A 16,166-nucleotide genomic window follows, 5' to 3' on the forward strand; every position below is an offset into this window, starting at 1 on the left:
CTACAGCCATGCCAACCCTCTACTACTGGGGGGAGGAGAGGAAGCTGTACCAAATGGAAATAACTAGATTCCAAACTTACATGCTTTGGTTTTGTTTTCATTCATCTATACTGAATGGTACTATCTTAATAACTCCACCTAATTTACCTGTAACCACTCTGTGTGAGCTGCTGTATATACAAGCACATTAAGTAGACGTCAGTATATTCCACATTATCAAAAAATAAAAAGAAAGACAGACTCAACATAAGTGAACAGAATATTTGGTACGGTGGTCAAAGACTCACTCTGATCTATCTTTTGATCCTGATCCAGTGAAGCACTTTAAAATGTGCTGAACTGTAAGCATGTTAAATTTGACTTCAATGAGCTTAAGGATTCAATGGGCATAGCCACTGCTTAAAGTTAAGTGTAGACTTACGTGCTTTGCTGGATCAAGACCTTGGAAAAAAAGAAGTTTGTAGTACATTTAAAGCAAGGAATCAAGAGAAGAAAGACCAATATTAAGTCAACTTGAAGAAAGGTAGATATTACCTGACGGGGTGAGTGGAACTTCTTGTACACCTCCACTAACATATGTTGTTAAAGGTTTAATTAATTCCTGTGGTAAAGCTGCCAGAGAACTGAAATCATCCGTAAAATATACCATTCTTGGATCAAATGCGATCTGCTCAAGTTCTGCCTTATTGGCATTCCTAACTCCAACACAAAAAGTTAGCACTCCGGCCTGAGCTAATGCACGGGAAGCATCCAAGTATGCATCAGCAGATTGCCCTGCTGTAACCAGGACTAGGATCTGTGCAACTTGTTCATCTAGCCTGCTCCCACCTGCTTCAGTGAAGTGATTTGCAAGGACAAAGTCTAATGCAGAGCCAGTGTTCAACACTGAGCCTCCCTTGGGCTTCAACTGGCCCAGGCGATTAATTATTTCTGATTTGATTAGATATGTGTTTAAAAAGAATTCAGTTCTGGGAGTGTCACTAAATTGTATTAGGCCGATTCGTATATTGTCAATTCCAACATCAAGGTAGTCAACTAGTTTCAAAACAAAGTCACGCACAAATGGGAAGTTGGCATTTCCAACGTTGAGTGATCCATCCAAAAGAAAGATGATATCCCTTTTGTTTACTTGAACTGCAGTAGAGCACAGAAAATAACATGAGACATCATAGAAAACATAACAGACATTTTCATGTGTGCATACAGTATATACTGTACACACATGCATACCTTGTTAGAGAGATGTGGGAGAAGGGAGAGCAAGCAAGAAATGAAACAGTGTCCAAGAAATAAACAGCAAGGATAACACTGAAAGTTATTAGACATTTTGTTGCTTGAATCATTCTATAACAAGTATTTTAATGGCAAAGTTTAGTAATGGAGCCTAGTCTCTGATGCTTCAGAGGCAATTTCATCCACTGCAAAAAACTAAGGACTTCCTTTTCTCTAGGCACAGTGGGCCAGATCCTTAGCAAATATAAATTGGTTTCATTGACTTCAGTGGATCCGTATCAATTTATATACCCACTGAGAAGCTGTTTCTATACTTATTCAAATTTACCCTGGTGTAAGGCAGATGCTATCTAATAATACTTTGTGAACATCACTGGAGCCTTATTGAAAATGTTAACCCTACAGCACCTGAAAAAAAACTCTTCTATCAGGCACTGACAAATGAAGTGATGCCAGCACCCAGCCTCATCAGCCACTTTTCTATTCCTTGAGGAAGCCAAAAAGGCAGCCTCAAGTATAGTGAACCAAATCCTCCTCTCAATGTCTAAAGGAACTCCACTGATTTCAGGAGAGTTACTCCAGATGTACAATGTGCATCTGGGAGCAGAATCTAGCCCACAGAGTACAATTTGGCTCTACTTTCCGTAGAAGACTACTACTGTTAAGTAACCAATTTTGAGCGGTCACTTTAAATAAATTTCACTGGTACGTGACCATATGGACGTGACTATGTAAGATACTGTTACATCTAAACTGTCCCTTGCTGCATATTTGGAAATAAGCATTTTTCTGTCAGCGATTACCTAAGCAGAAGGAATGCTCAACATTTGGCTGAGTCTTCCTAACATACAGAATAATCCTACAGTCTTCACTTAGTCATTTTTTTGCTTAATCATATCACACAGAACCTGGATGCAGCCATAGCCCCTTTTAGCACAAAAATGCAGCCTTAAAAGCCATGACATTAATTCAGTGCTAGCAGAACATTCCCCCTACATCAGCTTTTGGGTCCTTTTGCCTAAAGATATGCACAACTACAGGATCCAAACCAAAATATCACAATGTTATAGTAGTATTTAAGCTCCTTCACAGAGCTTGAAGTCCATGCTAAATCTCATTGGCCAATTTATAATAAAATCCTGACCCCATGGAGGTCAATAATAAAAATCTTATTATCTTCAGTAGGGCTCTGGATTTCGTCTTGGAATCTCCCTTTTTCAAAATCAGAGAGCTTCCACTTGTAGTTCTTAAAGGACTTATACTATCAAACTGAAAAGCATGATATTTCTATGTACTAAAAAGCTGTAACTGTTCCAGGAGTGAATCAGGGACTTTAGCTTGGATCATTTTGTTGGAGGAGAATCCATTTTACGGGAATGAGGAAGGGAAGGAATCAAATCTTTTCTTGTAGGTTGTGTAAAAAAATACATCAGAAGTTTGAAGCTGCTGAAGGATCTCAAATGTTAGTGTAAGGCCCCAGATATTGGATTAATGAGCAGGACATGAGGTCGTAGATATATGATAAATTACACTGTAGGTGACAAATTATTTATCATCTGCCATGAGATTTAATAGATATCTCTGTCATTCATCAGTTTGCTGCCCCTTTCACATATATATGGTACATGTGCATGTATACATGGGTTTGTTATTTTAATGCTCTTTTGTCAAGGACAATGCTTAACAACTGCACATTTTCCAGGTTTGCTTATTGAACTATCAGGATCACTATCCCTTACCTTATATTCACTATAGTAATAGTGCATTAAAAATGAAAGAGAAATGTTGGACCCTTTGGAGGGTAATGATTTCTGGCAAATAACAATGAGTAGATCTGTTGTCTATATCTCTAATTTCTACTATGATAATAGTTCCAATCTGGGCTAATATTTTCAAATAAACAAATGGAAATGTAACACTTGAAATGTCACACTGGGCGCATCTACACAAGATGCCAGAAGCTCAGTAGACTAATTCTACTGTGCATTAGCATGTCACAGCGAAAGCTGTGCTAATGCGCTAATGTGCAGCAGAATTAGTAAAAAACATACACCAGCACTACTGTGCAGTAATGCCAATTATGGCGCATTAAGTTAATACCTGTTATTATACGTGCTCAACTTAATACGTGATAATTACGGTGCATTAACGCACATGTCGACATGCCCACTGAGTGGTAATAATTAGCAATGGGCTGTTGGAGAGGAAGACTTACTTGCCTACAGAGTGTGCTTATGGCTACGTGTACTGTATAACAGAGAAAGAGAAACAGACAAAAAGAGAAGCAGTGTGTATAACATTTTAAAGAATGAGGACATTTTTAATTTATACATAGAAATAAAAATGTCAGGGTTGATACATAGCCATGCAACACTGTATTAGCAGAAAACACGTTTTGAAATAGCTTATTAAATGATAGACTATTCCGTGATATTCATCTTAATTAAGGACAAGTATTGGTGAATTTATTTTAAAATGTCAGCCCTCCATATAGATTTTTTTTCCAGTTTTTTCAAACTATTTAAGTTGGTCTAATAAAAGAGATCAGCTTCACCCAAAGAATCTTGTCTGCATATGTCCTTAGACACCACGGCTACAACCTAGAGCCCTCCATATAGTTCATTTCACTGAGTTTTGAAAGAATCCTTAAAACAGCAGAAATTCCCTGCACCCTAACTTACAATTTCAGTAGCTTGGAGAACCTGAAAAATAATGTGACCCTGGCTATATAAGTCAATGGAAGCCTCTCTGTTGAACTGAATGGCAGCTGGAAGAGGCTCAGTTTCTCTAATGTTCCTATGGTATGGGAATGCAATTCAGAATGTGATCATTTATATTTTCTAATGACACAAATGCAGTCTGATATGTTTCCCTCACTAAAAACCCCTGAGAAAAACTATAGCTCAAAATCTTTCAGCAGATAAAACCACCGTTTAAAATACATAGTAAACTAGAAGACATTTGTGTATAGTTTTTAACTAAAAGCTACTCAAGTCAATGGAAAGATTCAATATAAAGTATCCATTGACTTCAATTGATATTTTTAATTACACACGAAATAGAAAAACAGAATAGTCCTAAATTCCACTCTGCACTAGAACTAAGTGAATGAAATAGAAAAAAATTCTGCAAATTTTTTTTTGGATCTGAGGGTGATTTTCAACTCAACAATGTGCACAGACTTGTCAGATTTTCTTTCACTAAAAATCACAATGGTCTAGCTGTATTACCACAAGCACATTACTTTCACTAAAATCAAGTATCCTCCAAAACTGAATTTCCAACTATATTTGCTGATAGGATTCAAAAGTTGCTAATTATCTAATCAGAAGGAAGAAACAATAGCTCAGTACTTAAGCAACAAACTACTAAAGCATATACATCAATGTTAAACATTTAAATATTTCTGACAAATAAATGAATGAAAAAATATAAATAACAAATATATGAATCTTTCCACAATCATTTTGCAAATGGAAAAAGTGGCGAAATTTACCAGCTCTGGATTATTCATTATGGATTCTTCAGTAACTCTACTTGTTTACAATAAGGAATACAAACTAAGTCGAAGGCATCTACTTTGTTTAAAAAAGCATGCTCACCTGATGGTATTTCTTGAATGATCATTGCTCCAGAGAGTGTTTTTAGAGGTGTCAGCACTCTAGGAAGAAGGGCTTGTAGGGGTTGGACGCGGAAGTCATCTGCAGTGAAAACAAGTTCCGGTTCGTGGGCAATTACTTGAAGTTCTGACTTGTCTGCATTTTTGGATCCAATGGTAAGAACCATTATCCTGCTCCTTTTCATCTCTGCTACGGGTTGGGTAATATCATCTCTGGATTTGCCACTCGTAACAAGGACTAGCATAGGCAAAACACCTTCATCAATCCTACACCCTGTAGAACTGATGAAGAAGTTGTTTCTAACAAAGTCCAAGGCCAAACCAGTATTGAGTGTTGAACCACCCATTAATTTTATTTTCCTCACAGCAGAATGGACGTCTTTTCTGGACTGATGATCATTAAAATAGAATTCTGGTTTTACAGTATCTGCGTATTGTGCCACAGCTACTTGGATGAGGTCTGGTCCAATTTCCAGCCTTTGGACGATTTTGGCAATGAAATCACGGATTGCAGAAAAATGGGTGCTTCCCATTGCAGTTGTGCCATCTATCAGGAAGACTATGTCCTTCTTGTTTACTTCAATAACTGCAAGTAACCATATATACATATAATATACACATCTCATTATTTAAAGAATTCAATAAACAGTGCTTATATCAATGTGAACAATAAAGCTGAAATCAATGGGGTAACATCCTATGTGACCTCTTAACTCCTAGAGGGAAGTTTTATTGTTATTTTCAGTGTCTCTTCTTCACACTTTCATTTTGTATCATGACCCTCACTCACTTCCATTTTAAACAGCCTCCTTTCAGAACATATTTCCTTTTTTCTAATGTACATTGCACTCAATTCCATTATCATTTGACTTATTGTAACATTATCCCTTTCTGAAAAACAGAACATGTTAGAAAAAATTCATAGGTTGATTATAATACAATGCTACATTTTAAAAGGTATTCTAACACGCACGCCCCAAAAGACACAGATGAAAAAGCTTCATTTTAGAAGTGCATAGTCTTTGTGAGCAAGATCATCAGTTAACACAGCGTAGTATAGCAACATTGGGTTCAGTGGAGTCATGCTGATTGCCACCAGCTGGGGATCTGCTCCCATGTGGATAAAATAGGTTATGCTTACAGAAACAAGGAAAGAACAGTTCCCACAAATTCCACGTACCTGTTCCCTGTGTGTCTTCATGTCCTATACATTTCCTTAGCTAACAAATACAAGTTACTACTTCTCTTTGTTCAGCACAGCCAACCCAGTTATAGAGGAGTAGAGTGGCTTTAATTATGGCTCCCATATTACTAAAACAATTGTCATTTTTATTTACATCCCTGCAATTTAAATCTTTATTACAGATGATGATGAAAGAAGCAGAAAGAACACAACTAGATTTTCAGTTCCCTGGTGAACTTGAAGTAAGACAGGGCAAAAACCAATAAACCGTTTAAAGGAGAAAATAGATAAATGAGTATTGATAATATTAAAATACTTAACAACTTTATGATAAAACACAATCATGTCATAATAAATCATTATTAACACAAGGGGCTTTTTGCATTTGACAATATGATTATCGGAGGGCAGGAAAACAGGCCTTATGATGAGAGGCTGAGAGCTATGGGACTCTTCAGCCTGGAAAAGCGCAGGCTCAGAGGGGACCTGGTGGCTACCTACAAGTATATAAGGGGTGTACATCAGGATCTAGGGGAATGCCTGTTCACCAGAGCACCCCAAGGGATTACAAGGTCAAACAGTCACAAACTCCTCCAAGACCGTTTTAGGCTGGACATAAGGAAAAACTTCTTTACTGTCCGAGCCCCCAAGGCCTGAAACAGACAGGTGGTGCAAGCACCTACTCTGGACTCCTTTAAGAGACATTTGGACGTTTATCTTGCTGGGATCCTTTGACCCCAGCTGGCTTCCTGCCCCTGGGGCAGGGGGCTGGACTCGAAGATCTTCCGAGGTCCCTTCTAGCCTTATGTCTATGAAGTCTATGAAATCTATGAAATATCCTGTGAGTTTTTTGGCCACATGAAAAAAATACCAACAGTCTACCTCAGCTCCAACACAAAAATGGGAATCACTCCATGGATTTCAAATGACACTAGATAAGGCTTCACTGGAAGTCCAAATTCTCTCTGCTAAAGTATAGGAATAATTTCAAGTGAGGTATGCAAATATATATCAGCAGAAAATATAGTTCAGATGAGGAAAACAATGAAAAACCTTTGGCGTAAATGTTATTTGGGAAGTTTATTGACAAATTTAAAATGTATCTGGACAGCTGAATATTGGGCAGCCTTCACATGACTTTCATAAATTTCATAATAAGTGAAAAATCAACATATTATAGGATTGAAGAAAGAGCACTATATTCATGGTTTTAATATTCAGCTTCAATTTACACTTTTTTTATAATGCTCTTAATTTCTTGGTTTCTTTGGATGACATTAAACACAAATGAAAAGCAATCAGTTTTTTCCAGGTATTATTATCCTAGAGTGGCCACAACATTCAAAAGTGATGAGTTACTTTGATTGCCTTATTTTGGGTGTGCAACTTGAGATGCTGATTTCCTTAACAACTAAAACTGAGACTTCTTTACAATGTCTCAGATTGGTCACCCAAAAAAATGAGGCACCTGGAATCACTAATTAGTTTTTTAAATCTTACCCAGTTTTTTTTATATTTTAGCTCATCTAAAAGAGAATGGCATGGCTTTTCATATCGACACTGGGAACATCTACACAAGTCTCTGACTGCGCAGTAGCCTTATGCTACTGCGCAGTAGCATCGCATGCCAAAAACCATGATACGATGCTACTATGCAGTAGTATTAGGCTATTGTGCAGTAGTGTCACAAAAATGGTGATTGCCGGTATGACTCTGCAGTAACTCAGGTATAAACAAGTACTAAATAAATGTGCAGTAACCACTGCACGGTAGTGTCTCATGTAGACATAGCCATTGAGTCTTAGATAAGAAAGTATAGCAGTATATTAACAGCAGCACAGCTGGCTAGTAAAAAACTTTAAAATAGCTTTAGAGTTTGATGTTCTCATGAGACAAGATCCCCTTTTCACAACTACATTTTGAGAAGAACCAGAGTCTCCCAAATAGCTGGAATTGCCTCGTGTTTTGCTGCATAGGCAGATTGTGAAAAGCCTATTACAGAGACTCAGCACTCTCTGTTGCACTACAGGGCCCAGAGTTGTACTATTTCTTTCTGATTCCATGAACTGGGGCATCAGGAAGGGAAAAGAGAGAGAAACTGGGGCCTGGCCATGACTATGATACTCCACTGAAAGGTCCAGGAAGAGGTCTGAAAATGGTTCATGTTGGGAAGGTAATTATTATTGCTCATGAGAGGCAGTAACAAATACTCCATCAGGAGAGTGAAAAGCTGATTTCTATGAACTCTTCAGAGATCTCCTGGAGAAGTCTGACTTTACTCTGGCTTTGAATAGAGAACTGAAGGGTGCCCTTCATTCCTTTCTCAGACAAAATACCTAAAGGCCTCAAGGTTTCTGGTGGAAGCATCAATTAATGATTGAGTAAGGACTGCACAATGTATTAGGCAAAAGCCAAGAATAACCTTATTTTTATGCCGCAGGACCCCAAGTCTATGCAACCCACATAGAAGAACATAGAGGTTATTACTTTCCCCATCCAGGCACATACTCCAATCACAGTCTTGCATATGCTTCCATTCTCCAGCTTATAAACTGTCAACAATTAAGTTTTTCACATATTAGCAATTATTTGTTTATACTGAACCTCTTCCCAGACCCTTGAACAGTTTCAGTTCCCTTGCAAATTTAACTTCCACAGAAGCCAGCTCTGTACCTTATCAATTAGATACTAGCTATTTTATGTTGGTGCAGACAGATGTTTTCTTCAAATTAATTGTTCTGTGAGTTGAAGTTATACAAATCCAGATAGAACAAACTGTGCCCCTTCCCCAAGCATATTGAGTGATTTCTGTGGCTGAGAAAGATTAAAAAGCTATACAGTACAAATGATCAAAGAAAAAGAAATTAATTCCAGACTAAGATCCCAATCTTCCAGCCTTTCTATGAAGGGATAACCCATTAACATGGCATGATCTGAAACCCACTGCAGTCAATAGTGGGTAGGGCCTTCTCAAAGACTTTGATGGGTTTTGAAATGGATGTTTTAATCTAAATAAAGATTCTGTGCTCTGATTAAATTTTGAAAATGGTTCATGTAGGGTACTTAGACACCCAAATGCCATCAGTGAGAGCTCTTGAAGGGAAAAATCAGGCCCACGTTGTATGATAATATAGTAGGTCAAATTTTGCTCTCAGTTATGTCTATGAGGGTCCAATGATATAAAACATGGTCAGAAGGAACGAATGAAAACATTTGGGGTGAAATACCTGAATGTCAATCAAGCTGATAAACTGAATATAATTAACAAAATTGCACAATGGCATTCGGATTCATGGTTATTTATGATTTCATTTCAATAACTGTATGGACAAAATAAATATTTCCATGTACCTAGGGAGAATTGTTGGCTGAATGGATGCATAGACTTTTCAAGATTGACTCAGTGCAGTGGCCTTTGATAGTACTGCTCATAGTGTCTATCATGAAAATCTTCTGTTAGTGAATTTAACTTAAATAAAGCAATTTTAAAATTAAAATTACAATACCATAGAATCCTATTGTATGATCCATAAAATGCACAAATTTATGCCAGCATGAACCTCTAGTGCTGGAATAAACATGATACTAGATACATCCATGCATTAGGTTACAATAAACAAGTTAATGGCATCTCATAGATAAACTACTATTTTAAATCCTCACTGAAATTAAATCATTTAATGAAACCCAAGTTGGCTATTTCTACTGTCTCTACGTAAAGCTGCAAACCAAATCAGCTACAATATTAAAGGGTAAGTTATGATAACAGTAAAGAGAATGCCTTTAAAAATAATTGAGGGTTATTGTTCTTTTAAATTCTGTGCACAATTATATTATCCTCAAATATTATTCAAAATCCCTAGGCAGAAAGTCTGCACAACCTCTATGTTCTGGTTATGTTTCATCACAAAAGTCTTCAAAATAGGGGACATAAATAATGAATAAGCCTTTGTACAGAAAATAATTCCTTTGTATATAATTCTTGGTTTCTAGGGCTGGACGTGAAATAGGGCTGGTTGAAAATCTTCCACCAATTTTTTTTTTATGGAATAAAATTGAATTTTTCACCACGTTCATTTATTTACATGTGTCTGCTTTCCCCAAAGGAAAAAAAAGTTTGTCAACAGAAAACCAAAAACTGATAAATATTTATTTTTGGTTAACTAGTTCCATTTTCTTTTGCTATGCTGAAAAAGAATGTCCCATGAAAAGTAAACATTTTCAGCATTAAAAAAGAAATACTTTTTTTTTTCTTTTTGACCAGCCTGAATTCAAACTGAATCCAAATTTTTTCTAACACTGAGGAGTTGTTCAAAATATAGATATGGATATGAAAAGTATACCTTGGGGCCATCTATACTAAATAATAGTTAAGAAAAACCAATCCCATCCATGGAAATGACAATGTTATTAACATGACATATTCCTCATCTGGATTCCACATCTCTGATAACTCCCCCAGCCAAATTTCACATTTAAGACATCTACTGAAGGTTTATATAAACATTTAATGAAAGTTTTCATGAGACAAGCACTTCTCAGAAATAGGCCATGTCCTCGTCTTCAGGCCTGTTCTGATATTATCATGGTACCTGCAGTACAAAGAAATTATATGGGAGGTTGATATTGCTTTTTAATTCCCTGATTATTTTGTTCAAAACTGCATGTTGCGATAGTCATTGGTACAACATTTCAAAGTGTTCAAATGGTAATTTCCTGGGCAAACGACTATCCTCATAATATGCCACCATTTATTTGCTTTCTCATTTCTTTCTGGAGCATAGCAGAGAAATGTGCTCAAAAATATGTTGTAATAGTTCATTAATTCAACAAAATACAGCAGTCTGTAAATGCATACATACCTTCGGTAACAATGGTTGGGGCCTCTAATAAAATGAGCCTTTGGGCCACTCCAACAATGTTTGGTAGTAATTGTTCCTGAAGACCATCAAGGTTACGGACATCCAGGGCAGAAAATGCGAAGCTTCCATCAGTAGCAATCTGCTGCAGCTCTGCACTGTCAGCATTCAGGACCCCAATGCTAAGTGAAAATATACTAGCTTGCTTCACTGCTAACACTCCCTCTCTGACATCATCACTAGACTCTCCACCACTTATCAGCACTAATATCTGAGGCATAGCTTCCTCTATTCTGCTGCCTCCTGCCCGGGTGAAGTGGTTCTGCACCACATATTCCAGTGCTGCACCAGTGTTAGCTTCCTCGCCACCAAGAAAACTAAGTGCTTTCACTGCATCCAGAACATCAGCTTTTGTGGAGTAGCTGTTCAAAAAGAACTCAGTTCTGGGTTCATCACTATACTGCACCACCCCAATGTGTATCTGCTGAGCTCCAACTCTGAGGTTTTCAATCAAATTTACAAGGAAATCACGTATGGCTTGGAAATTGACACTTCCGATGTTGTTTGATCCATCAATAAGGAAAATAAGGTCAGCAGAATCTTGCGCTTTAAAAAAAGAAATGCAAAAGGTGAAAGCATTAAAACAAGTGATTACATGCAGTTGTACAGTGTTCTGACATGTTTCTTTGGAAGCTGGTAAGAAACACGAAAATAGAAAACAAATATGTGTTCGCTAAAGATAGTGATATTTGCCTTTTAGTTCTGCATTCTGATTGAATATGAGCTATCAGATCAAATGTGTTTCAGAAGACCGTATTCTGTTTTGACAGACTCTAAATTCATGACTATTATTAAATATTAAGATAAGTTTTCTTTTGTGAGGAGAAAACTCTACAGCACAGAATTTTTTTATATATCTAGATCATTTCTAGGGTGGTGTCTACTATTTGTCTAAAAGCCTAAATATTTAGAGAGACAAAATTCAAATGAGCAAACCAGATTTCCTGGAAATACACAAAAGAGAATATAAATTATATTCAAAATGTAATTCATAGGAGGTTATCTCATTACATATTTTTTTTAAAAACAACTGCCAATACAGTTTCAAAAATAAATGTTATTGCTATACGGTAAACTATTATTCACAGATGGAATCATGTTTTATACATGGAAAGTTTCAGCCTTTGTTGAGATTTCTAGGAAATGTTTAAAACGTTGGCTGAATATACACTGGTGGCTTTTCTCATCAAAGGTATAATTATTCAAAGCCACTTTGTGAAAAAAAAAGTCTGTCTGATTGATGAATATTATTTTCCATTGTCAAGTGAATGCACGATATAATTATAAGTTTAGCTGCATATTTACTATACCTGTAATGACAAATAACACATTAACTTGGTATTTGATTTTGTACAAATATGATAACTTCTGCTGATGACCACTGTAGGTGTCTGGTGTGTATTTTGCACATAACCACTGTATATTCAATCAAGTAATGCAGAATCATGTTAAAACAGGGTGATAAAACCAGCCATGACATAATTATCCAACCTGTGACGATACCTAGATGGCAGGAAATGGCTAATCTGATCATACACATCAAATGAAACTTTATATAGCATTAGAATTAGAGAAAAGGCAGGGCATAATTTAGTTTCATGACTTATCAAAGCAGACTGAAAACTTTCTAGAGTCTGCCCTTCATTCCATATCCTCACATAACTCCCATCAATGTCAGTGAAAGACATATGCAGGTATCTCAGGGAATACTCAAATGTTTCCAGGGCACTACTCTGCAGTCTTTTTAAAGTTATTGTGGTGGGGTGTGCACGCATGTGCATGCATGCATGCTATTGAAAATGACTGAGACATCAGTTTTGAAAACATTGCCTGACTCTCAGCTGAGGTGAAATCCTGGCACCAATGAAGTCTATGACCCAACTCTCATTGACTTTGATGAAGCTATTATGCAGTACCATCACATGATTCAATTATGTAATTCATACATGAAGTCAAATGTTCTCTATTCTATTACCTATCTCTTGAACCTTTTTCATCCCCATGAAACATGCCAGTTAAAGAATGGAGATATCTGTGAATTATTTAAAGGTTCAGAGATTATTTTGTGATTTAGTCAAAAGTTATGAAAGTTTTTAGGGTTGCTAGTTGTACCCGTTTTGGTCTAAGGACATAGGCAAGCAAGGTTCTTTGGGTAGATGTAATATTTTTTATTAGACCAACTAAATAGTTGAAAAAATTGCTCTTTGCAAGCTTTCAAAAACAAACACCCTTCTTTAGGTTATGACTCTCCTCATGCCTGAAGAAGGGTGTTTGCACCTGAAAACTTGCAAAGAACAAATTTTCCAACTATTTAGTTGGTCTAATAAAAGATATCACATCTACCCAAAGAACCCTGTTTGCCTATAAAAGTCCTAAACATTTAATTTAACTGTTCATTCCTGGTTGTGGCATACAGAGTCCACAAAAATAGGAAAAGAGCAAAGAAAAATATAGGACAGTGTTGTTTGTATATATTTCAAGTATCTTGATTCTCCTTTTAGTAGTGATATTTAAATTCCTCATAGGTATTTCTATTGTAGGAATACTTCCCATATAAGACAAAACAGAAACAAGATAGCTCTAAATGTTGGATAATTTGTCATCACTGTAAAAACCTTGTACTTAAGTACACGCTAATGAACAAGCCAGTGCTGGAGGACAAATAAAAGCATGCTTGTTACACAACTAAGCAGAGAGTGTCAGATGAGACAGACAGCTAAGATTTAATGTATGCATCAGGGCAAATTCAAGACTAGCCTTGAACTCTGGGACTGTCAAAAGATTGACAATTTGGGCTTTTCTATCATGTAAATACAAAGTCTGTTTTTCCTCTCACACTCATGATCCATACTACATAATCTCCACGTCATTTATAGATGTAGAAAATGCAAAACAAACTACCTAGAATTGCAAAAGTATTTCCTAAAGGAATAAATGGCACCTCAAAGTCATCCTAGACAGATGATCAGTTTGCACTATGCCTTACATAGCGCTCAATATAATCCAATATAAAAAGAATGTATATATTGGCCATGTAAATTACACAGCACCAATTTGCTATACAAAGAGCAAAATTACTTTTCACTTTCTTTACTGAGCAGAAACATTTCTCAAAAGGATCTCTGGATGGAGGTCACCTTAGAAATACTCATTTTCATACATAGAAACATGTTTTGCCCCTAAAAATATTTGCTCTTATGAAGATGTGCATAAGCAAATAGGATACTCTACACATTAGTCTTGTTTCTTATCAAGACATACATAAACCCCAGCCCACCCATTAAAGCCAGTAGTGAAATCTTGATTGACTTTAATTATAATAGGATCAGGCCCTTTACTGCAAAAATGCACTTTTTAAAGAGCAATCTGATGTCACAAATATTTTGTTTATTTAAAAAAATGTTTTTTATAATTCAGAGAGCTTACATCACCGATGGAAACAAGTTTAATTTCTCCATGGCTTGCAAGTCAACTGGCTATTTGCCCTGCCAAACACCAAGCACAAAAATATGTGAGCACAGCTCTTTGTTTTGCAAAGTATCATGCAGTGATATATAGCAATTGATGGGACTGAAGTAAGGGGTTAATTAGACAAGACAAAATGAATGGATTAATGTTATACCTTGCATATTGCTACTGTTTTTTTCATCAAAATGCTACTGAGGTTTAGATGGAGTCTCAGGAATAAAAAAAAAAGGTTTGATCCTTTAGCATTTCTTGAGCCAAATTCAGCATTTGCTTATAGTAAGTTCTACCAAAGGCAACAGGGTCAGGTAATATTTCCTTCACTTACAAGTAGATCCCACTGCTCTAGTCATTTTGGTATGTGGCAAATATCAGCTGCTAACCCCGTGCTATAAATGCTACATCAATGAGGCAATTGTCAAATCACCCAAAGTTAGGCCAATCTAACAGGGAGAAAGGTGCACAGGAATTCGAGGTCACTGCTCTTCTTATAGCTGCTACCAGCAGCAAGTGAATAGGAATTAGAAGTCATTTTTTGTTGCATTTGATCTGAGCAAGTAGTAGAAAGAACAGCTAGACTTTCTAAGGCCCAGTGTTCCTGTAAGTACAAATATACCCTTTCAGAGACTTCCCATTGAGGTTTCAGGCCCTGTTCAATGGACGGGATTAATAGGGTCCCACCTTCTCTTCCCTCTGATGAAAAAGTGAAGATTTCAAACCCAGATGTTTCTCCCTTCTGTTTACCATACCCTATTTACCCTACCCAAATTATCTTATCCAGGTTCACATGTAAGGTCCCTTACAGCCCCTAAAAACTGTGAAACAGCTTTGATCCCAAAACCCATTCAGGCCCATGGAAAAACTCTCATTTACTTCATTTGGGGTATGGATGGGAGCAGACAAATAGGTTACCCTGTATTTCACAAATTGAAATATTTAGCTGCTGAAGGTTGAAATAATTTGTGGCTCCACTGGAGCCAACAAGGTTTAAATTATGATTTTACAAGACAATGTGGGATACAGTGGCAGAGCTGTGAAGGTCTGCTGTCTACCTCCAGAGTTGTGAGTACAAGCTTTCATCCAGAATTTCAAGTGGAAACTATCCTTAATCAATTCAATTGTGAATTGTATCTGGTTATTCAGGCTGGGGAGACCAAGGCAGTTGGAAGTGATGTCAGTCACATGTCTCCCCTGTGTGCTGCTGGCTACCTAAACTGGCATGGCTTAAAAATGCTAGTCTAATGGACTGGCTAAGCTGTCTCAGACTTAGGACCTTATAGGACAGTAATTGTATTACTGAGGATCTTTGTTTTACATTTCTCAGCCTGTCTTGGAAGCTGATAAACAGGGATAATTTGGCAAATTTGCAGCTGACAAGGTAATTATTTGCTTTTGCCTTCATATATACTAGTTGTGAAATGTTGACCATCATGGGATATTAAAGGCAACTATAGTGAAATTGAATTTTTACCCACATCTCCAAAAATGTGTTCTGTAATTAAATGAACAACAATGGAATTTTTGCAGTCATTTGTATGATTACGCTCATTCATTTAGAAATCACATTGTTGTACAGAATAATCCTTGACCAGAAAGGAGTTTTGCCTCTGCAGTGGTTGTAATGTCACACAACTAATGAATGAGGCCTCTCTTGTAAACAATGAGCAACTTTAGCTGTACAATCTATTGGAATCCTGTGACAGTAACACTGAAACCTTTTTTTTTAAACCTTTCAAAAAGGTTTTAA

General features: G+C 36.7%; 1 protein-coding gene across 6 annotated transcripts in view; it reads right to left on the reverse strand.

Annotated features, from left to right (window-relative positions):
* The window catches only part of COL6A3 (collagen type VI alpha 3 chain), a 122,112-nt gene that overhangs the window by 72,589 nt on the left and 33,357 nt on the right, over positions 1-16,166 (reverse strand). For 4 of the 6 annotated variants that reach the window (XM_014523989.2, XM_006032252.2, XM_014523991.2 and 1 more), the window contains 3 exons: positions 10,898-11,500; positions 4,836-5,438; positions 535-1,134 (listed from right to left, as the gene is read on the reverse strand). In XM_014523989.2, coding sequence (XP_014379475.1) covers positions 535-1,134; positions 4,836-5,438; positions 10,898-11,500 — 1,806 coding nt within the window. The remainder of the gene's footprint in view (positions 1-534; positions 1,135-4,835; positions 5,439-10,897; positions 11,501-16,166) is intronic. The other 2 variants (XM_014523990.2, XM_014523992.2) reach the window with 2 other exon arrangements.

The sequence above is a fragment of the Alligator sinensis genome, unplaced genomic scaffold (genome assembly GCF_000455745.1).
Source record: "Alligator sinensis unplaced genomic scaffold, ASM45574v1 scaffold1003_1, whole genome shotgun sequence".
In the NCBI taxonomy this organism is placed as follows: Eukaryota; Metazoa; Chordata; order Crocodylia; family Alligatoridae; genus Alligator; species Alligator sinensis.